This window comes from Festucalex cinctus, chromosome 3, assembly GCF_051991245.1.
Source record: "Festucalex cinctus isolate MCC-2025b chromosome 3, RoL_Fcin_1.0, whole genome shotgun sequence".
Classification (NCBI taxonomy): Eukaryota; Metazoa; Chordata; class Actinopteri; order Syngnathiformes; family Syngnathidae; genus Festucalex; species Festucalex cinctus.
Genome location: NC_135413.1, coordinates 874,634 through 899,671, shown reverse-complemented (window position 1 = coordinate 899,671; position 25,038 = coordinate 874,634). Strand labels below are relative to the sequence as shown.

The window sequence follows — 25,038 nt, the reverse complement described above, 5'->3', positions numbered from 1 at the left end:
TTACTTAATGAAGCATTCCCGGCGTTTCACCGAGAGTTACCAAAATTTGAGGACATATGTAACAGCCCTCGAAGTACAAAAAACTCTTTTTGAACCATATGCTAAACCTAACAGGAAGTCCGCCATATTGATTTACTTTGGAACGTGTGACCATTTTTTGGTCCATTTCATAGGGCTCTTATTTTAACTAACTCCTCCTACAGAGTTTATCCGATCATCTTCAAACTTGGTGAGATTCATCTTAAGATGTTGACGATGAAAAGTTATTGAAACCTTTTTATTTCGTCGCACGCTGTTGCCGTGGCATGCACTTTTTGCAAACGAAAAAAGATCCTTCTTAATGAAGTATTCCCAGTTGTACGAAACAGCTAGAGCTACGAAAATTTGTAGACATATGTAACAGCCCAAGATGTACAAAAGCTTCTCTTGGTGCCATGTGCTAAACCCAACAGGAAGTCCCCCAGGGGCTGGGCATCACATTTTGAGCTAAAAAAAACTCCTATTTAACGAAGCATTCCCGGTTGTACGTTTTACCTAGGGTTACCAAAATTTGAAGACATATGTAACAGCCCTCGAGGTACAAAAAACTCTTTTTGAAACATATGCTAACCCCAACAGGAAGTCCGCCATTTTGATTTACTTTGGAACGTGTTGCCATTTTTTTGGCCATTTCATAGGGGTCTTATTTTAACGAACTCCTCCTACAGAGTTTATCCGATCATCTTCAAACTTTGTGTGATTCATCTTAAGATGTTGACGATGAAGTTATTGAAAGCTTTTTATTTTGTCGCACGCTGTTGTCGTGGCATTCATTGTTGGCAAAGGAAAAAAAAAAATCCTTCTTAATGAAGCATTCCCAGTTGTACGAAGCAGCTAGAGCTACGGAAATTTGGAGACATATGTAACAGCTCACGATGTACAAAAAAGTCTCTTGGTGCCATGTGCTAAACCCAACAGGAAGTCCCCCAGGGGCCGGGCATCATATTTAGAGCTAAAAAAAAACTCCTCTAACGACGCATTCCCGGTTGTACGTTTCACCTAGAGCTATGATAATTTGGAGGCATACATAAGAGCCCACGATGTACAAGAAAAAAGTCTGTTGGTGCCATGTGCTAAACCCAACAGGAAGTCTGCCATTTTGATTTACTTTGGTATTTGTAGCCACTTTTTGGGGCCTTTTATAGGGGTCATATTTTCTGCAAAACTTATCACATCGTCTTCATTCTTTGGCATGTTTCATCTTAAGATATTTAAGATGAAAAGTTATTGAAATTTTTTATTTTGTCACACGCCTTTGCTGTAGGGATGCACTATTTGCAAATAATTTTTTTTTTTTGAGAGTCTAAACATGGGGAAAAACTCACAAAACTTTGCACACAGATCAGATCTCTCAACAACCTGAATAATTTATAGTTAGTGCAATTTTTAATAAATGGCTCAATAGCGCTGTCTAGATATTTTTAGGAAGTATATCCGATTATATGGTTCAGCCAGATGTGTGAATATTGGGAGGCATACCTGTCAGCCTAATACCTCCAAAAATTATTCTATAGCCATGTGCCAATCCATTTCGATTTGATTTTAATTGTGCATCATTTTTGGCCTTCCATGAAACTTTGCAAACACAAAGCATGTCAAAAACATTTACAATTTAGACGGTTTCCTATGAAACAGTACCCCAACATGCCAGTACCCCGACATGCAAATACCCCAACGTGGCCCAGGTTGCGAGGGCCCTTTATAGCTGCTCGCAGCTCTAGTTATTCTTCTTCTTCTTCTTTTTCTTTGTTATTATTCTTTTCCACAAACAATCGTATTTTTGAGACACTAAATGTGAACGAAAACTCACCAAACTTTACACGCAGATCGGGCCTGGTGAAAAATTGTATATTTTAGTCGCCATACATGATAACAGAAAAATGGCTCTGTAGCGCCACCTACATAGGTTTAAGGGATCCCTGTCCCGCTATGATTGTCCTACGGCTACGAAAATTGTGTGGCACCTGTAGCACATCCAGATGAACAAAAACCTCTTTGATAGGTGTACCCTAAAATAGACAGGAAGTGAGGTATGATCATTTGAATGTCCAATTTTGGCCCATTTTTGCACATTTACAGGGGTCATACTTTTGCCCGCTTCTCCTACACGGTTAACCCGATTGACTTCAAACTTGGGCTGTACCATCTCAACACCTGGGACACCGTCATGGTAAAAAATCTAAGGTTTTTGACATACTATATGACGGGGCCGGGGCATCAAAATTAGAGTTTAAAAATTCTTACTTAACGAAGCATTGCCGGTTGTACGTTTAATCTAGAGCTATGAAAATTGGTACACATATGTAACAGACTATGACCTAAAAAAAACTCTTTTTGAACCATATGCTAAACCTAACAGAAGGTCCACCATTTTGATTTACTTTGGAACGTGTTGCCATTTTTTTGGCCATTTCATAGGGGTCTTATTTTAACGAACTCCTCCTACAGAGTTTATCCGATCTTCTTCAAACTTGTGTGATTCATCTTAAGATGTTGAAGATGAAAAGTTATTGAAAGCTTTTTATTTCGTCGCACGCTGTTGTCGTGGCATGCACTGTTTGCAAAGGAAAAAAATCCTTCTTAAAGAAGCATTACGAAGCAGCTAGAGCTACGAAAATTTGTAGACATATGTAACAGCCCAAGATTTACAAAAAAAGTCTCTTGGTGCCCTGTGCTTAACCCAAAAGGAAGTCCTCCAGGGGCCGGGGATCACATTTTGAGCTAAAAAACTCCTCTTTAGAAAGCATTCCCGGTTGTACGTTTCACCTAGCACTATGATAATTTGCAGGCATACATAAGAGCTCATAATGTACAAAAAAAGTCTCTTGGAGCCATATGCTAAACCACACAGGAAGTCCACCATTTTGATTTACGATGGGATTTGTAGCCATTTTTTGTGGCCTTTTTTAGGGGTCATATTTTAACGAACTCCTCCTCCAGAGTTTATCCAATCATCTTCAAAGTTGGTGTGTTTCATCTTAAGATGTTGAAGATGAAAAGTTATTGAAAGCTTTTTATTTCGTCGTACGCTGTTGCCGTGGCATGCACAGTTTGCAAAGGAAAAAAAAATCCTTCTTAATGAAGCATTCCCAGTTGTATGAAGCAGCTAGAGCTCCGAAAATTTGGAGGCATATGTAACAGCCCACAATGTACAAAAAAAGTCTCTTGGTGCCATGTGCTAAACCCAACAGGAAGTCCCCCAGGGGCCGGGCATCACATTTTGAGCTAAAAAAAAAACAACTAATGAAGCATTCCCGGTTGTGCGTTTCACCTAGAGCTATGATAATTTAGAGGCATACATAAGAGCCCACGATGTACAAAAAAAGTCTCTTGGAACCATCTGCTAAACCAAACAGGAAGTCCGCCATTTTGATTTACGTTGGGATTTGTAGCCATTTTGTGTGGCCTTTTTTAGGGGTCATATTTTAACAAACTCCTCCTATAAAATTTATCCGACTGTCTTCACACTTGGTGTGCTTCATCTTAAGATGTTTAAGATGCAAAGTTATCAAAAGTTATTTATTTTGTCGCACGCCGTTGTCATAGCGATGTATTGTTTGCCAAGTAAAATGCTGCTTTTTTTTTGGTCTAAACATGTGCAAAAACTTTCTTGTTCAATTTGCAATAAATGGTTCAATAGCGCCCTCTAGACATTTTTATGAAACTTTTGCAAATGTATTGTATTATATAATTCAGCTAGATTTGTAAAAATTGGGATACCTATCAGCCTAAGACTTACAAAAAGGTTTCTAAAGCCATATGCTGAACCAAACAGGAAGTCTGCCATTTTGATTTACTTTGGTATTTGTAGCCATTTTTGGGGCCTTTTAATAGGGGTCATATTTCCTACAAAACTTATCAGATGGTCTTCATTCTTTGGCGTGTTTCATCTTAAGTTATTTAAGATGAAAAGTTGGAAAATTTTTATTTTGTCGCACGCCTTTGCTGTAGCGATGCATTGTCTGTGAAGAAAAATGTTTTTTTTGAGATTCTAAACATGGGCGAAAACTCACAAAACTTTGCACACAGATCAGACCTCTCACGATAATGAATATTTTATAGATTTGTTGTGCAATTTGTAATAAATGGCTTAATAGCGCCCTCTAGACATTTTTATGAAGTATTTCCGATTATTTGATTCAGCTCGATGTGTGAATATTGAGAGGCATACCTATCAACCTAATATCTACAAAAAGTATTCTATAGCTATGTGCCAATCCATTTTGATTTTATTTTGTTAATTTTGCATCATTTTTGGCCTTTCCATGAAACTTTACAAACACAAAGCATGGCAAAAACGTTTACTATTTAGATTGTTTCCTATGAAACAGTACCCCAACTTGCCAGTACCCCGACGTGCAAATACCCCAGCGTGGCCCGGGTTGCGAGGGCCCTTTATAGCTGCTCGCAGCTCTAGTTTTTTTTTTTTTTTTTTTGCCTGGTGTTTTGTAAAGAACTGATCCATGGTTGTTGTTTTTTTTTTTTTTTTTTTTTTTTTTTAAACAATCCTTCGTTAATGTCCAATGCAAACATCATCTTAGTGAGCAAAAGACCGACTGGTGAACACTTTTTCTGGGCGATTCTTTTAAACAAATTCTGAAACTTCATGGAAACTTCCGGTATGGCGAGGCATCTTTTTTTTTTTTTTTTTTTTTTTAAAAGGCCCGTCTCGTCGCAATTAAAAACTTACTGTGCCTTCATCAATCACCAAATGTTTGAATGTTTGCACAAATTCGTTGGCCGTTAGTTCATACATTTACGAAAAACTATCAGAACACCTCATGGGCCGCGGGATGAATGATGAGGACGCTGTATACAGTGGCATGAAAAAGTATCTGAACCTTTTGGAATTTCTCACATTTCTGCCTAAAATCACCATCAAACGTGATCTGATCTTTGTCAAAATCACACAGATGAAACAACAGTGTCTGCTTTAACTAAAACCACCCAAACATTTACAGGTTTTCATATTTTAACAAGGATAGCATGCAAACAATGACAGAAGGGGGGAAGAATAAGTAACTGAACCATCACATTTAATATTTTGTGACCCCCTTTGGCAGCAATAACTTCAACCGGACGCTTCCTGTAGCTGCAGATCAGTCTGGCACATCGATCAGGACTGATCTTGGCCCATTCTTCTTTACAAAACTGCTGTAGTTCAGTCAGATTCCTGGGATGTCTGGCATGAATCGCTGTCTTGAGGTCATGCCACAGCATCTCAATGGGGTTCTGGACTTTGACTTGGCCACTCCAGAACGTGTATTTTGTTCTTCTGAAACCATTTTGAAGTCGATTTGCTTCTGTGTTTTGGATCATTGTCTTGTTGCAGCATCCATCCTCTTTTTAGCTTCAACTGTCTGACAGACGGCCTCAGGTTTTCCTGCAAAACATCCTGATAAACTTTTGAATTCATTTTTCCATGAATGATTGCAAGTTGTCCAGGCCCTGAGGAAGCAAAACAGCCCCAAACCATGATGCACCCTCCACCATGCTTCACGGTGGGGATGAGGTGTTGATGTTGGTGAGCTGTTCCATTTTTCCTCCACACATGACGTTGTGTGTTCCTCCCAAACAATTCAACTTTGGCTTCATCAGTCCACAAAATATTTTGCCAAAACTTCTGTGGAGTGTCCAAGTGCCTTTTTGCGAACATCAAACGAGCAACAATGTTTTTTTTAGACAGCAGTGGCTTCCTCCGTGGAGTCCTCCCATGAACACCATTCTTGGCCAATGTTTTACATATAGTTGATGCATGCACAGCGATATTGGACTGTGCCAGTGATTTCTGTAAGTCTTTAGCAGACACTCTAGGGTTCTTTTTTACCTCTCTGAGTGGTCTGCGCTGAACTCTTGGCGTCATCTTTGGTGGGCGGCCACTCCTTGGGAGGGAAGCAACAGTGCCAAACTCTCTCCATTTGTACACAACTTCGCTGACTGTTGATTGATGAACATCCAGACTTTTAGAGATGGTTTTGTATACTTTGCCAGTTTTATACAAACCAACAATTCTTGATTGCAGGTCTTCCGACAGCTCTTTTGAGTGAGTCATGGTGCACATCAGACAATGCTTCTCATCAAGACAATTCTGACCAGGTGTGTGTTTTATAGTGGGCAGGGCAGCTTTAAGTCACTCATCAGTGATTGGGCACACACCTGACTTAAATTGTTTGGTAAAAATTGGTTTCAATTGCTCTTTAAGTATCCTTAGGCAGAGGGTTCAGTTACTTATTCCTCCCCCTTCTGTCATTGTTTGCATGCTATCCTCATTAAATTATGAAAACCTGTAAATGTTTGGGTGGTTGTAGTTAAAGCAGACACTGTTGTTTCATCTGTGTGATTTTGACAAAGATCAGATCACGTTTGATGGTGATTTTATGCAGAAATGTGAGAAATTCCAAAAGGTTCAGATACTTTTTCATACCACTGTAGACACGGATCTAGTATAAGCTCATACCTATGGTAGAGGTTCCTCTTAGCCAATGGGATGCCAGAAACATGCACAAACACCGATCTAGTATACGATCATAGATACCTATGGTATAGTTTCCTCTGAGCCAATGGGATGCCAGAACGATGCACAAACACCGATCTAGTATTTACGCTCATAGGTACCTATGATAGGAAATAGCCATAGCCGTAAGTATGTTGCGTTCGGTAATGTATTTTTACCTTTCGTGTCAAGAAATTTCTTTCATAACAAGAGGCAATATTTTCCCGTTGAGGAGTTTCGTAACTCAAAAAATTCGTATGAAGAGACGTTCGTAAGTAGAGGTTCCACTGTATTCAAATTAGACTTTTATTTTCTATATATGTACAGCATAGTTAGGCTTGCTATTAGAATAATACTGCTATTATTTGTCCATAAGGGCGTTAAATATAAATAAATGAATAAATAAATAAATAAATAAATGAATACTATATATGTATAGATAGGTCTCAACTCAACTCAACTTTATTTATAAAGCGCTTTAAGAACAGGCGTTGCTGTATACAAAGTGCTGTACATAAACATTAGTTTTGCATCAGTTTTAAACAAGAACAAAGCAAACATTTTGAAGTGCGAATACAGGTTTTTTGTTTTTTGTTTTTTACAAGTAAAACTGAACATTTTGAGTGGTTGAAATTGAAAAATACATTTTATTCATAAATGACTTTGTTATAACACTTCAAAGGAAAAGTCATTTTTTGGACAAAATCACAAGAATTTAGTTCTATTCAGAAAACTGCCAGTGTGTAAAAACTGGCCATGCAAACACATTACACATTACATTTTGTCACTAGGGCAACAGGTAAGACATCAACAGGCAACCTCTGAAGACAACTTTGGCTTACACCGAAGGAAAAGGGGTCTGAATACTTTTGCACACCCTACTTTTCAGATTTTTAGTTGTAACACAAGTTTGAAATAAGACACCCGCTTTGTTTCACTTCACGATTGTGTGCTACTTTGTGTTTAACTTTCAGAAAAATAAAAATAAAAATAAATATTTGTTTGTGGTCGTACCGTGGCAAAACGTTGAAAAAGTCCAGCGGTATGAATACTTTTGAAAGGGGCTGTACATCACATAGGACTAAAAAACAAATTGACCAAATTGTATGCTCATGGCCTTCCGCCTTCTCTCCAATGAAGTGACTACTGTATTGATTCCAGAAATGTGTGCAAACCTCACCATGCAGACTATTGGCTCCAGTAGCTTATCACTTGGCACATCAATCCAGGTCATCTCTAGGGCAGCAGGGTCACCAGGTGAACAAGGGGTCAATAGGTCATCCACCATGAGCTGGCTGTTGCTGCGGGATGGGCCGCGAATCTGCAGGAGTGGAAACAGTAGCGGGTGAAATTATCAGCGCATGCGTACTAAAACTAGTTAAATGTGCACTAGAAGTTTCGGTTGCCCCAATGCACTTTTACCTTTCAAAGAATCTTGCAACACATTTGTGAGCAGGCCAGCAAATCAAAAAGTAAAAGTCCAATCAGTCAGCATCTACAACAATTGGTGGTTCTGTTAGTTTAGTTCTTTAAAAATGCTTAGTTTTAGTTTAGTTTGTCAGTTTCAGTATTAGTTTTTTTTATTTATTTTTTTTAAATGTGTATTACTTTTGCGCAATATTTAAAAAACACCATGGGAGTGACGTCATCTGAAGGTGCTTTTCTATTGGCTGCTGCTAGATGATGTCACTTCTGTGTGACATACTTTCAAACGTCATTATTCCGGTTTATATAAAAAATAAATCTTCTAAAAATCACATTTAAAATCATCCCCAAAGGCTCATGCATTAAATTAATTTGCAAAGACTAAAACGATAGACATGTTTGCTATAATTATAGTTAATTTTAGTTAGTTTTGTAAACAAAAAATATAGTTTCAGTTAGTTTTCGTTTTTTAAAAAGCATTTTAGTTTTTATTTTATTTCGGTAACAATTTTTTTTTTTTAATTTTAGTTTTTTCATTAGTTTTAGTGAACTAAAATATCCTTTAATGGCACCTGTTTTCCGATACCCTCCCTTCTTACTTTGGCCATCTCCAAACATTTTTGTTTTGTTTATTTTATTTGAACTGAGTCAAATGCCATTTTTAGCATATGTTGCGGGCCACTGAAAAATGGACGGCGGGCCGCAAATGGCCCCCAGGGCCGTAGTTTGTACACCACTGTGCTAGACATACAACATATTCATTGAAATTAAATTTCTCGAATTCCCAGCTATAGGCAAGACGCAAAAACAACAAATATGTAGTCAACAGTAAAGTGCACAGGCACAATAGGTAAGCAAATAACAGATAGACACTAGAGCTGCGAGCAGCTATAAAGGGCCCTCGCAGCCCGGGCCACGTTGGAGTCCTTGCACGTTGGGGTACTTGCACGTTGGGGTACTGGCACATTGGGGTACTGGCATATTGGAAGCAAAATTTCTTTGAAAATGGCATAATAAACGTTTACATGTAGAATATTTTTTTTGCCAGTGTGTGTCAAGCTCAACGGGTTTTGGTGATTGTTAAGACCTGCAAAAATCAGCGGCCTTTTTTATTTTTAGGCAATGAGTTGCCCTAATTGGTATTTTTTGTAAAAGTGTATATATACATCATCGCTCGTTGTACTCATTGCACAATGTTACTTTTATTGTCCAAAGGGGCAATCAAAAATGAATAAAACAAAATGGAAACATACATACGTTTGGATCGGTGTGAAGCCAGTGAACAATTTGAGTGGTGGAAACTAAAAGAATATTCATAAATGACTTAGTCATCACACTTAGAATGAGTTTACATTTTTTTGTACAAAATACCTATGTGGGGTTTTTTTTTTTATATATGCCTCAAGGGCTAGGTGGCGCTGTATTTCTAACTGAATGTTGTCATCGAGATACCTTCAGGCCTTGATTATAAGCATACATGTCAAGTGTGGGATTTTTTTTGGAGCATGTACCGTGGAGTTATTAAGCATATCCTTCATTCACGATATTGCTTTTAATGTCCACAGAGGCTATCAAAAATAAATAAAAATACATATATGTTTGGATAAGTCTGATGCCAGTGAACATTTTGAGTGGTGGAAACTAAAAGAATATTCATAAATGACTTCGTTATCACACTTAGAATGAGTTTATAGTATTTCGAAAGGTCAAGATTTTTCCCCCTGTCGTTGGCTCAGGTCTTGACATGGTCCAGGTCAAGTCTTAACTCAGTCAGATGAAACGTGTAGGAGAAGTGGGCAAAAGTCTGCCCCCTGTGAATGTGCAAAAATCGTCAAAAATGGGACATTAAAAAATTCGTAGCTCACTTCCTGTTCATTTTAGCATATGGGTCAAAGAGACTTTTTTGTAGGTCTTGGGCTCCCTCATACACCTAAAAATATTCGTCGTTCTTGCTTAAACGTAGAACCGGGGCTGCTTCGTTAAAAACTTCTAGGGGGCGCTATTGAGTCATTTTTGTAAAAATAGCACAATCAACAATAAAATATTGCTCATTTTACCAGGCCAGATGTGTGTGCCAAGTTTCATGAGTTTCTGTGCATGTTTAAGACCCTCAAAACTGGCGTTGTTTTCTTGGCGAACAGCGCTTAGCCACACCCACAGCAATTCGCGAAAACTCACAAACTTCGTGTTGTGACATCATGAAGGCCGAAACCCTCATCTGAGCAAATATGAGGTAGGTCCAGTTAACGTGTTTGGAGAAAAATGTAGAACTAGGTGGCGCTATCAGTTAGATGAAATATAAGTTAGTAGATGTCTGTAGGGCTGGACTCTCATCAAATGTGTGAAATTTTGAGAAGATAGGATCATCTCGGTCAAGTTAATGCAGCTTTTATTTTCACGAAAAATCTTCAGACTTTGCGTCACCGTAGCGGCCACGCCCTTTGGCAAAAAGTTACAATATTCGGTGTGGGGCATGATCAACATCTTAAGGATTTTCTGACCAATTTTAAAATGGATCCCTTCAACAAGCTCAGCACAGTAGCTAAAAACGTAAAGTATGACATTTATTGTCACCACTAGGTGGCGCTATATGTATAACTGAATTTTATCATATAGATGTTTTCAGGCCGTGACTATTACGTTGCCTGAGAAGTTTGAGATTTTTTGGAGCTTGAGCATGGGAGTTATTAAGCATTTGCTCTTTCTGGACAAATGAAATTTTAAAGGCAATATTTGATGCCCCGCCCCCGTCATATAGTATTTCAAAAAGGCAAGATGTTTTGCCCAGTTGTTCTCTCAGGTCTTGAGATGATAAATGCCAAGTTTGAAGTCAATAAGATGAAAAATGTTTGCAAAGGGGGAAAAAGCATGACCACAGTGAATGTGCTAAATAGGCCAAAATTGGACATTAAAAAATTCATCGCTCACTTCCTGTACATTTTAGCTACATGGTCCCAATAGACTTTTTTGTGCGTCTCGGGGTGCTACACGTGCCTGCCAATTTTTGTTGCTCTAGCTCAAACGTGCCGGGCTTGGTTTTTATTTTTCTACGCTAGGGGGCGCTATCGAGTCGCATTGTTATGACGACTTAATAATATCAAATTTTTCGCCGGGCCTGAGGAGTGTGCAAAGTTCGGTGAGTTTTCGTGAATGTTTAGGTACCCAAAATCGCGATCGTTTGCGGAGAATAAAGAAGAAGAAGAAGAAGAAGAATAACTAGAGCTGCGAGCAGCTATAAAGGGCCCTCGCAGCCCGGGCCACGTTGGGGTCCTTGCACGTTGGGGTACTTGCACGTTGGGGTACTGGCACGTTGGGGTACTGGCATATTGGAAGCAAAATTTCTTTGAAAATGGCATAATAAACGTTTACATGTAGAATATTTTTTTGCCAGTGTGTGTGTCAAGCTCAACGGGTTTTGGTGATTGTTAAGACCTGCAAAAATCAGCGTCCTTTTTTATTTTTGGCAATGAGTTGCCCTGATTGGTATTTTTTGTAAAAGTGTATATACACATCATCGCTCGTTGTACTCATTGCACAATGTTACTTTTTTTGTCCAAAGAGGCAATCAAAAATGAATAAAACAAAATGGAAACGTACATACGTTTGGATCGGTGTGAAGCCAGTGAACAATTTGAGTGGTGGAAACTAAAAGAATATTCATAAATGACTTAGTTATCACACTTAGAATGAGTTTACATTTTTTGTACAAAATACCGTATGTGGGGTATTTTTTTTTTTTTTTTATATAAGCCTCAAGGGCGAGGTGGCGCTGTATTTATAACTGAATGTTGTCATAGAGATACCTTCAGGCCTTGATTATAAGCATACATGTCAAGTGTGGGATTTTTTTTGGAGCATGTACCGTGGAGTTATTCAGCATATCCTTCATTCACGATATTGCTTTTAATGTCCATAGAGGCTATCAAAAATAAATAAAAATATATATATGTTTGGATAAGTCTGATGCCAGTGAACATTTTGAGTGACATTTTGAGCCTTGACGATAAACATACATGTCAAGTTTGGGATTTTTTGGAGCATGTACCGGGGAGTTATTAAGCATATCCTTTTTCAGTGCGAAACACAAATTTTGATGCCCGGCCCTCATCATATAGTAGTTCGAAAAGTCAAGATTTTTCCCCATGTCGTTGGCACAGGTCTTGACATGGTCCAGGTCAAGTCTTAACTCAGTCGGATGAAACGTGTAGGAGAAGTGGGCAAAAGTATGCCCCCTGTAAATGTGCAAAAATCGTCAAAAATGGGACATTCAAAAATTCGTAGCTCACTTCCTGTTCATTTTAGCATATGGTTCCAAGAGACTTTTTTGTAGGTCTTGGGCTCCCTCATACACCTAAAAATATTTGTCGTTCTTGCTTAAACGTACAACCGGGGCTGCTTCGTTAAAAATTTCTAGGGGGCGCTATTGAGTCTTTTTTTCAAAAATAGCACAATCAACAATAAAATATTGCTTATTGTACCAGGCCAGATGTGTGTGCCAAGTTTCATGAGTTTCTGTGCATGTTTAGACCCTCAAAACTGGCGTTGTTTTCTTGGCGAACAGCGCTTAGCCACGCCCACAGCAATTCGCGAAAACTCACAAACTTCGTGTTGTGACACCGTGAAGGCCGAAACCCTCATCTGAGCAAATATGAGGTAGGTCCAGTTAACGTGTTTGGAGAAAAACGTAGAAGAAAATTCGTAAGAAAAAAAAATTGCCAATAGGTGGCGCTATCAGTAAGATGAAATATAAGTTCATAGATGTCTTTAGGGCTGGACTCTCATCAAATGTGTGAAATTTTGAGAAGATAGGATCATCTCGGTCAAGTTAATGCAGCTTTTATTGTCACGAAAAATCTTTAGACTTTGCGGCACCGTAGCGGCCACGCCCTTTGGCGAAAAGTTACAATATTCGGTGTGGGGCATGATCAACATCTTAAGGCTTTTCTGACCAATTTTCAACTGGATCCCTTCAACGAGCTCAGCGCAGTAGCTAAAAACGTAAAGTATGACATTTATTGTTACCACTAGGTGGCGCTATATGTATAACTGAATTTTATCATATAGATGTTTTCAGGCCGTGACTATTACATTGCCTGAGAAGTTTGAGATTTTTTGGATCTTGAACATGGGAGTTATTAAGCATTTGCTCTTTCTGGACAAATGAAATTTTAAAGGCAATATTTGATGCCCCGCCCCCATCATATACTATTTCGAAAAGGCAAGACTTTTTGCCCAGTTGTTCTCTCACGTCTTGAGATGATAAATGCCAAGTTTGAAGTTAATTGGATGAAAACTGTTTGCAGAGGGGTTAAAAGCATGACCACAGTGAATGTGCCAAAATAGGCCAAAATTGGACATTAAAAAATTCATAGCTCATTTCCTGTACATTTTAGCTACATGGTCCCAATAGACTTTTTTTGTGCATCTCGGGGTGCTACACGTGCCTGACAATTTTTGTTGCTCTAGCTCAAACGTGCCGGGCTTGGTTTTTATTTTTCTACGCTAGGGGGCGCTATAGAGTCGCGTTTTTATGACGACTTCATAATATCAAATTTTTCGCCGGGCCTGAGGAGTGTGCAAAGTTCGGTGAGTTTTCGGAGATGTTTAGGTACCCAAAATCGGGATCGTTTGCGGAGAATAAAGAATAATAATAATAATAATAATAATAATAATAATAATAATAATAATAATTTTTACAAAAACAATAGGGACCTCGCAGCGGTCGCTGCTCGGGCCCTAATAATAATAATAATAATCCGATCGAAAAACAATAGGGACCTCGCAGCGGTAGCTGCTCGGGCCCTAACTAGAGCTGCGAGCAGCTATAAAGGGCCCTCGCAACCTGGGCCACGTTGGGGTACTTGCACGTCGGGGTACTGACATGTTGGGGTACTGTTTCATAGGAAACCGTCTAAATTGTAAATGTTTTTGCCATGCTTTGTGCTTGCAAAGTTTCATGGAAAGGCCAAAAATGATGCACAATTAACAAAATAAAATCAAAATGGTTTGGCACATGGCTATAGAATAATTTTTGTAGGTATTAGACTGATAGGTGTGCCTCCAAATATTCACACATCTAGCTGAATCATATAATCGGAAATACTTCATAAAAATGTCTAGAGGGCGCTATTGAGCCATTTATTACAAATTGCACAACAAATCTCTAAAATATTCATGTTCTTGAGAGGTCTGATCTGTGTGCAAAGTTTTGAGTTTTCGCTCATGTTTAGACTTTAAAAAAAAAAAGCATTTTTCTTTGCAAACAATGCATCGCTAGAGCAAAGGCGTGACAAACAATTTCAATAACTTTTCATCTTAAATATCTTCAGATGAAAGACGCCAAAGAATGAAGACGATCTGATAAGTTTTGTAGAAAATATGAGGCCTATAAAAGGCCCCAAAAAATGGCTACAAATAGCAAAGTAAATCAAAATGGCAGACTTCCTGTTTGGTTTAGCATATGGCTTTAGAAACTTTTTTGTCAGTCTTAGGCTGATAGGTATCCCAATTTTTACAAATCTAGCTGAATCATACATTTCCAAAAGCTTCATAAAAATGTCTATAAGGCGCTATTGAGCCATTTATTGCAAATTGCACAAGAAATCTCTAAAATATTCATGTTTATGACAAGTCTGATGTGTGTGTAAAGTTTCATGAGTTTTCGCTCGTTTAGACAAAAAAATAAAAAAAAGCAGCATTTTACTTGGCAAATAATGCATCGCTATGGCAACGGCTTGCGACAAAATAAAAAAAACTTTCGATAACTTTGCATCTTAAACATCTTAAGATGAAACACACCAAGTTGGAAGACAGTCGGATAAATTTCGTAGGAATTCGTTAAAATGTGACCCCTACAAAAGGCGTAAATCAAAATGCCGGACTTCCTGTTTGGTTTAGCATATGGTTCTAAGAGACTTTTTTGTACATCGTGGGCTCTTATGTATGCCTCCAAATTATCATAGCGCGAGGTGAAACGTACAACCGGGAATGCTTCGTTAAAGAGGAGTTTTTTTTAGCTCAAAATGTGATGCCCGGCCCCTGCGGGACTTCCTGTTGGGTTTAGCACAAAGCAGCAAGAGACTTTTTTGTACATCGTGGGCTCTTACATATGTCTACAAATTTTCGTAGCTCTAGCTGCTTCGTACAACTGAGAATTCTTCATTAAGAAGAATTTTTTTCCTTTGCAAACAAGTGCATGCCACGACAACAGCGTGCGGCGAAATAAAAAGCTTTCAATAACTTTTTATCTTCAACATCTTAAGATGAATCACACCAAGTTTGAAGATGATCGGATAAACTCTGTAGGAGGAGTTCGTTAAAATAGGACCCCTATGAAATGGCCAAAAAAATGGCAACACGTTCCAAAGTAAATCAAAATGGCGGACTTCCTGTTAGGTTTAGCATATGGTTCAAAAAGAGTTTTTTGTAGATCATAGTCTGTTACATATGTGTACCAATTTTCGTAGCTCAAGGTTAAACGTACAACCGGCAATGCTTCGTGAAGTAAGAATTTTTAAACTCTAAATTTGATGCCCCACCGCCGTCATATAGTATGTCAAAAACTTTAGATTTTTTACCACGATGTTGTCCCAGGTGTTGAGATGGTACAGCCCAAGTTTGAAATCAATCGGGTTAACCGTGTAGGAGAAGCGGGCAAAAGTATGACCCCTGTAAATGTGCAAAAATTGGCCAAAATTGGACATTCAAATACTCATACCTCACTTCCTGTCTATTTTAGGGTACACAGTTCAAAGAGGTTTTTGTTCATCTGGATATGCTACAGGTGCCACACAATTTTCGTAGCCATAGGACAATCGTAGCGGGACAGGGATCCGTTAAACCTATGTAGGTGGCGCTACAGAGCCATTTTTCTGTTATCATGTATGACGACTTTAAAATATCAAATTTTTCGCCAGGCCCGATCTGCGTGTAAAGTTTGGTTAGTTTTCGTTCATGTTTAGTGCCTCAAAAATGTGGTTGTTTGCGGAAAAGAATAATAACAAAGAAAAAGAAGAAGAAGAAGAAGAATAACTAGAGCTGCGAGCAGCTATAAAGGGCCCTCGCAACCCGGGCCACGTTGGGGTACTTGCACGTTGGGGTACTGGCACGTTGGTGTACTGTCAAATAGGACAAGGACCATCTAAAATGTTTTTGACAAGCCTTGTGTGTGCAAAGTTTCATCAAAACGCAAAATATGGTGTGCAATTCCCAAAATAAATTCAAAATGGCGGACTTCCTTTTAGGTTTAGCATACGGCTACAGAATACTTTTTGTAGGTCTGAGACTAATAGGTATGCCTCTGAGTTTTCACAAATCTAGTTCAAGTCAAGTCATCTTTAGTTATTTCGCGCTTGAATCATCCAATCGGAAATGCTCCATAAAAATGTATAGAGGGCGCGATTTATTGCAAATTGCACAAGAAATCTCTAAAAATTCATGTTCATGACAAGTCTGATGTGTGTGCAAAGTTTCATGAGTTTTCACACATGTATAGACCAAAAAAAAAAAAGCAGCACTTTACTTGGCAAACAATGTATCGCTATGGCAACAGCATGTGACAAAATAAAAAACTTTCGATAACTTCGCATCTTAAACATCTTAAGATGAAACACACCAAGTTTGAAGACGGTCGGATGAATTTTGTACGAGGAGTTCGTGAAAATATGACCCCTAAGACGTAAATCAAAATGGCGGACTTCCTGTTTGGTTTAGAAGATGGTTCAAAAAGAGTTTTTTGTACCTCCAGGGCTGTTACATACCTCTTCAAATTTTGGTAAGTCTAGGTGAAACGTACAGCCGGGCATGCTTTGTTAAAGAGGAGTTTTTTTTAGCTCAAAATGTGATGCCCGGCCCCTGGGGGACTTCCTGTCGGGTTTAGCACAGGTCACCAAGAGACATTTTTGTACATCTTGGGCTGTTACACATGTCTACAAATTTTCGTAGCTCTAGCTGCTTCGTACAACTGGGAATGCTTCTTTAAGAAGATTTGTTTTCCCTTTGCAAACAGTGCATGCCACGACAACAGCGTGCGACGAAATAAAAAGCTTTCAATAACTTTTCATCTTCAACATCTTTAGATGAATCACACCAAGTTTGAAGATGATCGGATAAACACTGTAGGGGGAGTTCGTTAAAATAAGACCCCTATGAAATGGCCAAAAAAAATGGCAACACATTCCAAAGTAAATCAAAATGGTGGACTTCCTGTTAGGTTTAGCACATGGTTCAAAAAGAGTTTTTTGTAGGTCATAGTCTGTTACATATGTGTACCAATTTTCGTAGCTCTAGATTAAACGTACAACCGGCAATGCTTCGTTCAGTAAGAATTATTAAACTCTAAATTTGATGCCCCGCCGCCGTCATATTGTATGTCAAAAACTCTAGATTTTTTACCATGATGTTGTCCCAGGTGTTGAGATGGTACATCCCAAGTTTGAAGTCAATCGGGTTAACCGTGTAGGAGAAGCGGGCAAAAGTATGACCCCTGTGCAAAAATGGGCCAAAATTGGACATTTAAATACTCATATCTCACTTCCTGTCTATTTCAGGGTACACATACATATCAAAGAGGTTTTTGTTCATCTGGATGTGCTACAGGTGCCACACAATTTTCATAGCCGTAGGACAATCATAGCGGGACAGGGATCCGTTTAACCTATGTAGGTGGCGCTCCAGAGCCATTTTTCTGTTATCATCTATGGCGACTTTAAAATATCAAATTTTTCGCCAGGCCTGATGTGTGTGTAAAATTTGGTGAGTTTACGTTCACGTTTAGTGTCTCAAAAATGCGAAAAATAATAGGTATGCCTCCCAGTTTTCACAAATCTAGGTCAAGTCATCTTTAGTTGTGTATCGCTTGAATCATACAATTGGAAACGCTCCATAAAAATGCATAGAGGGCGCTATTGAGCACAACGTTGGGTTCCTTGCACGTCAGGGTACTGGCACGTTGGGGTACTGTTACATGGAACAAGGACCATTTAAAATGTTAGTTTTTTTCCATGCCTTGTCTGTGCAAAGTTTAATGAAAAAGACCAAAAATGATGTATAATTCCCAAAATAAAATCAAAATAGCGGACTTCCTCTTTGGTTTGGCAAATGGCTACATAATACTTTTTTGTAGGTCTAGCATAATCATACAATCGGAAATGCTTCATAAAAATGTCTAGAGGGCGCTATTTATTGCAAATTGCACAATAAATCTCTAAAAATTCATGTTCATGACAAGTCTGATGTGTTTGCAAAGTTTCATGAGTTTTCACACATGTATAAATAAAAAAAAAAAAAGCAACACTTGGCAAACAATGCATTGCTATGGCAACAGCGTGTGACAAAATAAAAAACTTTCGATTACTTTTCATTTTCAACATCTTAAGATGAATCACACCAAGTTTGAAGATGATCGGATAAACTCTGTAGGAGGAGTTCGTTCAAATAGGACCCCTATGAAATGGCCAAAAAAGTGGCAACACGTTCCAAAGTAAATCAAAATGGCGGACTTCCTGTTAGGTTTAGCATATGGTTCAAACAGAGTTTTTTGTACCTTGAGGGCTGTTACATATGTCTTCAAATTTTGGTAACTCTAGGTGAAACGTACAGCCGGGAATGCTTCATTAAGTAAGAATTTTGAAACTCATAATTTGATGCCCGGCCTCTGGCGGACTTCCTGTTGGGTTTAGCATATGGCACCAAAAGAGTTTTTTGTAGATCATAGTCTGTTACATATGTGTACCAATTTTCCTAGCTCAAGGTTAAACATACAACCGGCAATGCTACGTTTAGTAAGAGTTTTGAAACACTAAATTTGATGCCCCACCACCGTCATATAGAATGTCAAAAACTTTAGATTTTTTATCATGGTGTTGTCCCAGGTCTTGAGATGGTACATCCCAAGTTTGAAGTCAATCGGGTTAACCGTGTAGGAGAAGCGGGCAAAAGTATGACCCCTGTAAATGTGCAAAAATGGGCCAAAATTGGACATTTAAATACTCATATCTCACTTCCTGTCTATTTTAGGGTACACATATCAAAGAGGTTTTTGTTCATCTGGATATGCTACAGGTGCCACACAATTTTCATAGCCGTAGGACAATCGTAGCGGGACAGGGATCTGTTTAAGCTATGTAGGTGGCGCTACAGAGCCATTTTTCTGTTATCATGTATGGCGACTTTAAAATATCAAATTTTTCGCCAGGCCCTATCTGCGTGTAAAGTTTGGTGAGTTTTCGTTCACGTTTAGTGTCTCAAAAATGTGATTGTTTGCGGAAAAGAATAATAAAAAATAACGAGCAGCTACAAAGGGCCCTCGCAACCCGGGCCACGTTGGGGTATTTGCACGTCGGGGTACTGGCATGTTGGGGTACTGTCAAATAGGAAACCATCTAAATTTTAAACGTTTTTGCCATGCTTTGTGTTTGTAAAGTTTCATGGAAAGGCCAAAAATGATGCACAATTAACAAAATAAAATCAAAATGGATTGGCACATGGCTATATAGAATACTTTTTGAATATATTAGGCATGCCTGCCAATATTCACACATCTAGCTGAATCATATAATCGGAAAGACTTCATAAAAATGTCTAGAGGGCGCTATTGAAGCATTTATTGCAAATTTAATAAGAAATCTCTAAAATATTCATGCTTATGACAAGCCTGATGTGTGTGTAAAGTTTCATGAGTTTTTGCACATGTTTAGACCAAAAAAAAAAAAGCAGCATTTTACTTGGCAAACAATGCATCGCCATGAAACGGCGTGCGACAAAATAAATAACTTTCGATAACTTTGTATCTTAAACATCTTAAGATGAAGCACACCAAGTTTGAAGACAGTCGGATAAATTTTGTAGGAGAAGTTCGTTAAAATATGACCCCTAAAAAAGGCCACAAAAAATGGCTACAAAAAATGGCTACAAATCCCAACGTAAATCAAAATGGCGGACTTCCTGTTTCGTTTAGCAGATGGTTCCAAGAGACTTTTTTGTACATCGTGGGCTCTTATGTATGCCTCTAAATTATCATAGCGCGAGGTGAAACGTACAACCGGGAATGCTTTGTGAAAGAGGAGTTTTTTAGCTCAAAATGTGATGACCGGCCCCTACGGGACTTCCTGTTGGGTTTAGCACATGGCTCCAAGAGACTTTTTTGTACATCGTGGGCTGTTAAATTTGTCTCCAAATTTTCGTAGCTCTAGCTGCTTCGTACAACTGGGAATGCTTCATTAAGAGGGAATTTTTCCCTTTGCAAACTGTGCATGCCACGGCAACAGCGTGCGACGAAATAAAAAGCTTTCAATAACTTTTCATCTTCAACATTTTAAGATGAATCACACCAAGTTTGGAGATGATCGGATAAACTCTGTAGGAGGAGTTCGTTAAAATAAGACCCCTATGAAATGGCCAAAAAAATGGCAACACGTTCCAAAGTAAATCAAAATGGCGGACTTCCTGTTCGGTTTAGCATATGGTTCAAAAAGACTTTTTTGTACCTTGAGGGCTGTTACATATGTCTTCAAATGTTGGTAACTCGAGGTGAAATGTACAGCCGGGAATGCTTCATTAAATAAGAATTTTGAAACACAAAATTTGATGCCTCGCCTCTGGCAGACTTCCTGTTAGGTTTAGCATATGGCACCAACAGGCTTTTTTGTAGATCATAGTCTGTTACATATGTGTACCAATTTTTGTGGCTCTCAATTAAACGTACCACCGGCAATGCTTTGTTAAGTAAGAATTTTGAAACTGTAAATTTGATGCCCCGCCACCGTCATATAGTATGTCAAAAACTTTAGAGTTTTTACCATGATGTTGTCCCAGGTGTTGAGATGGTACAGCCCAAGTTTGAAGTCAATCAGGTTAACCGTGTAGGAGAAGCGGGCAAAAGTATGACCCCTGTAAATGTGCAAAAATGGGCCAAAATTGGACATTCAAATACTCATACCTCACTTCCTGTCTATTTTAGGGTACACATATCAAAGAGGTTTTTGTTCATCTGGATGTGCTACAGTTGCCACACAATTTTCGTAGCCATAGGACAATCGTAGCGGGACAGGGATCCGTTAAACCTATGTAGGTGGCGCTACAGAGCCATTTTTCTGTTATCATGTATGGCGACTTTAAAATATCAAATTTTTCGCCAGGCCCGATCTGCGTGTAAAGTTTGGTGAGTTTTCGTTCATGTTTAGTGCCTCAAAAATGTGGTTGTTTGCGGAAAAGAATAATAACAAAGAAAAAGAAGAAGAAGAAGAATAACTAGAGCTGCGAGCAGCTATAAAGGGCCCTCGCAGCCCGGGCCACGTTGGGGTACTTGCACGTTGGGGTACTTGCACGTTGGGGTACTAGCACGTTGGGGTACTGGCAAGTTTAGGTACGGCACATTGGAAGCAGAATTTCTTTGAAAATGGCATGATAAACCTTGACATGTGGATTTTTTTTTTTTTTGTAAAAATACCGTTAAGTTGGTGTATTTTTTTTTATGCCTCTAGGGCTAGGTGGCGCTGTATATATAATGGAATGTTGTCATAGGGATACCTTCAAGCCTTGACTCTAAACATACATGTCAAGTGTGGGATTTTTTTGGAGCATGTACCGTGGAGTTATTAAGCATATCCTTCATTCACGATATTGCTTTTAATGTCCATTAGAGGCTATCAAAAATAAATAAAAAAGTACATGTTTGGATAAGTCTAATGCCAGTGAACATTTTGAGTGGTGGAAAGTAAAAGAATATTCATAAATAACTTAGTTATCACACTTAGAATGAGTTTACATTTTTTGTACAAAATACCGTATGTGGGGTATTTTTTTGTTTTGCCTCAAGGGCGAGGTGGCGCTGCATATATAACTGAATGTTGTCATAGAGGTACCTTCAGGCCTTGACGATAAACATACATGTCAAGTTTGGGATTTTTTGGAGCATGTATCGGGGAGTTATTAAGCATATCCTTTTTCAGTGCGAAACACAAATTTTGATGCCCCGCGCTCATCATATAGTATTTCCAAAAGTCAAGATTTTTCCGTCTGTTGTTGGCTCAGGTCTTGGCATGGTCCAGGTCAAGTCATAAGTCAGTCGGATAAAACATGTAGGAGAAGTGGGCAAAAGTATGCCCCCTGAAAATGTGCAAAAATCGTCAAAAATGGGACATTCAAAAATTCGTACCTCACTTCCTGTTCATTTTAGCATATGGGTCCAAGAGACTTTTTTGTAGGTCTTTGGCTCCCTCATATACGTAAAAATTTTCGTAGATCTTGCTTAAACGTAGAATCGGGGCTGCTTCGTTAAAAATTTCTAGGGGGCGCTATTGAGTCATTGTTGTAAAAATAGTACAATCAACAATAAAATATTGTTCATTTTACCAGGCCAGATGTGTGTGCCAAGTTTCATGAGTTTCTGCGCATGTTTAGACCCTCAAAACTGGCGTTGTTTTCTTGGCGAACAGTGCTTAGCCACGCCCACAGCGATTCGCGAAAACTCACAAACTTTGTGTTGTGACATCATGAAGGCCGAAACCCTCATCTGAGCAAATATGAGGTTGGTCCAGTTAACGTGTTTGGAGAAAAATGTACAAGAAAATTCGTAAGAAAAAAAATTGCCACTAGGTGGCGCTATCAGTAAGATGAAATATAAGTTCGTAGATGTCTTAAGGGCTGGACTCTCATCAAATGTGTGAAATTTTGAGAAGATAGGATCATCTCGGTCAAGTTCATGCAGCTTTTATTGTCACGAAAAATTTTCTGACTTTGCGTCACCGTAGCGGCCACTCCCTTTGGCGAAAAGTTACAATATTCGGTGTGGGGCATGATCAACATCTTAAGGCTTTTCTGACCAATTTTCAACTGGATCCCTTCAACGAGCTCGGCACAGTAGCTAAAAACGTAAAGTATGACATTTATTGTTACCACTAGGTGGCGCTATATGTATAACTGAATTTTATCATATAGATGCTTTCAGGCCGTGACTATTACGTTGCCTGAGAAGTTTGAGATTTTTTGGAGCTTGAACATGGGAGTTATCACACTTAGAATGAGTTGACATTTTTTGTACAAAATACCGTATGTGGGGTATTTTTTTTTCACGCCTGAAGGGCTAGGTGGCGCTGCATATATAACTGAATTTTGTCATAGAGATACCTTCAGGCTTTGACTATAAACATACATGTCAAGTTTGGGATTTTTTGGAGCATGTACCGGGGAGTTATTAAGCATATCCTTTTTCAGTGCGAAACACAAAATTTGATGCCCCGCCCTCATCATATAGTATTTCCAAAAGTCAAGATTTTTCTGCCTGTAGTTGGCTCAGGTCTTGACATGGTCCAGGTCAAGTCTAAAGTCAGTCGGATGAAATGTGTAGGAGAAGTGGGCAAAAGTATGCCCCCTGAAAATGTGCAAAAATCGTCAAAAATGGGACATTCAAAAATTCATAGCTCACTTCCTGTTCATTTTAGCACATGGGTCCAAGAGACTTTTTTGTAGGTCTTGGACTCCCTCATACACCTAAAAATTTTCGTAGATCTTGCTTAAACGTACAATCGGGGCTGCTTCGTTAAAAATTTCTAGGGGGCGCTATTGAGTCATTTTTGTAAAAATAGGACAATACATGATAAAATATTGCTCATTTTGCCAGGCCAGATGTGTGTGCCAAGTTTCACGAGTTTCTGCGCATGTTTAGACCATCAAAACTAGCGTTGTTTTCTTGGCGAACAGTGCTTAGCCAGGCCCACAGCGATTCGCGAACACTCACAAACTTCGTGTTGTGACATCATGAAGGCCGAAACCCCCATCTGAGCAAATATGAGGTTGGTCCAGTTAACGTGTTTGGAGAAAAATGTACAAGAAAATTCGTAAGAAAAAAAATTGCCACTAGGTGGCGCTATCAGTTAGATGAAATATAAGTTCGTAGATGTCTTTAGGGCTGGACTCTCATCAAATGTGTGAAATTTTGAGAAGATAGGATCATCTCGGTCAAGTTCATGCAGCTTTTATTGTCACGAAAAATCTTCAGACTTTGCGTCACCGTAGCGGCCACGCCCTTTGGCGAAAAGTTACAATATTCGGTGTGGGGCATCATCAACATCTTAAGGCTTTTCTGACCAATTTTCAACTGGATCCCTTCAACGAGCTCAGCACAGTAGCTAAAAACGTAAAGTATGACATTTATTGTAACCACTAGGTGGCGCTATATGTATAACTGAATTTTTTCATATAGGTGTTTTCAGGCCGTGACTATTACGTTGCCTGAGAAGTTTGAGATTTTTTGGAGCTTGTACATGGGAGTTATTCAGCATTTGCTCTTTCTGGACAAATGAAATTTTAAAGGCAATATTTGATGCCCCGCCCCCGTCATATAGTATTTCGAAAACGCAAGATTTTTTGCCTAGTTTTTCTCTTAAGTCTTGAGATGATAAATGCCAAGTTTAAAGTCAATGGGATGAAAAATGTTTGCATAGGGGGAAAAAGTATGACCACAGTGAATGTGCCAAAATAGGCCAAAATTGGACATTAAAAAATTCATAGCTCACTTCCTGTACATTTTAGGAAATGGCTTCCACTGACTTTTTGTGCGTCTCATAGTGCTACACGTGCCTGCCAATTTTCGTAGCTCTAGCTCAAACGGGCCGGGATTGGTTTTTATTTTTCTACGCTAGGTGGCGCTATAGAGTCGCGTTGTTATGACAACTACATAATATCAAATTTTTCGCCGGGCCCGAAGAGACTGCAAAGTTTGGTGAGTTTTCGTAAATGTTTAGGCCCTCAAAAATGCGATCGTTTACGGAGAAGAAGAAGAAGAAGAATAATAACTAGAGCTGCGAGCAGCTATAAAGGGCCCTCGCAGCCCGGGCCACATTGGGGTACTTGCACGTTGGGGAACTTGCACATTGGGGTACTGGCACATTGGAAGCAGAATTTCTTTGAAAATGGCATGATAAACATGTGGACTTTTTTTTTTTTTTTGCCAGGTGTGATGAGTGTGTCAAGCTCAATGGGTTTTGGTGATTGTTAAGATCTGCAAAAATCAGCGTCTTTTTTTTATTTTTAGGCAATGAGTTGCTCTGATTGGTATTTTTCGTAAAAGTATATATACACAC

General features: G+C 38.9%; 1 protein-coding gene across 2 annotated transcripts in view; it reads right to left on the bottom strand.

The window, feature by feature from the left end:
* Positions 1 to 25,038, bottom strand: part of vps4a (vacuolar protein sorting 4 homolog A) — a 373,362-nt gene that overhangs the window by 90,887 nt on the left and 257,437 nt on the right. For both annotated transcript variants that reach the window (XM_077518130.1, XM_077518131.1), the window contains one exon: positions 7,713 to 7,853. In XM_077518130.1, the coding sequence (XP_077374256.1) occupies positions 7,713 to 7,853 (141 nt within the window). The remainder of the gene's footprint in view (positions 1 to 7,712; positions 7,854 to 25,038) is intronic.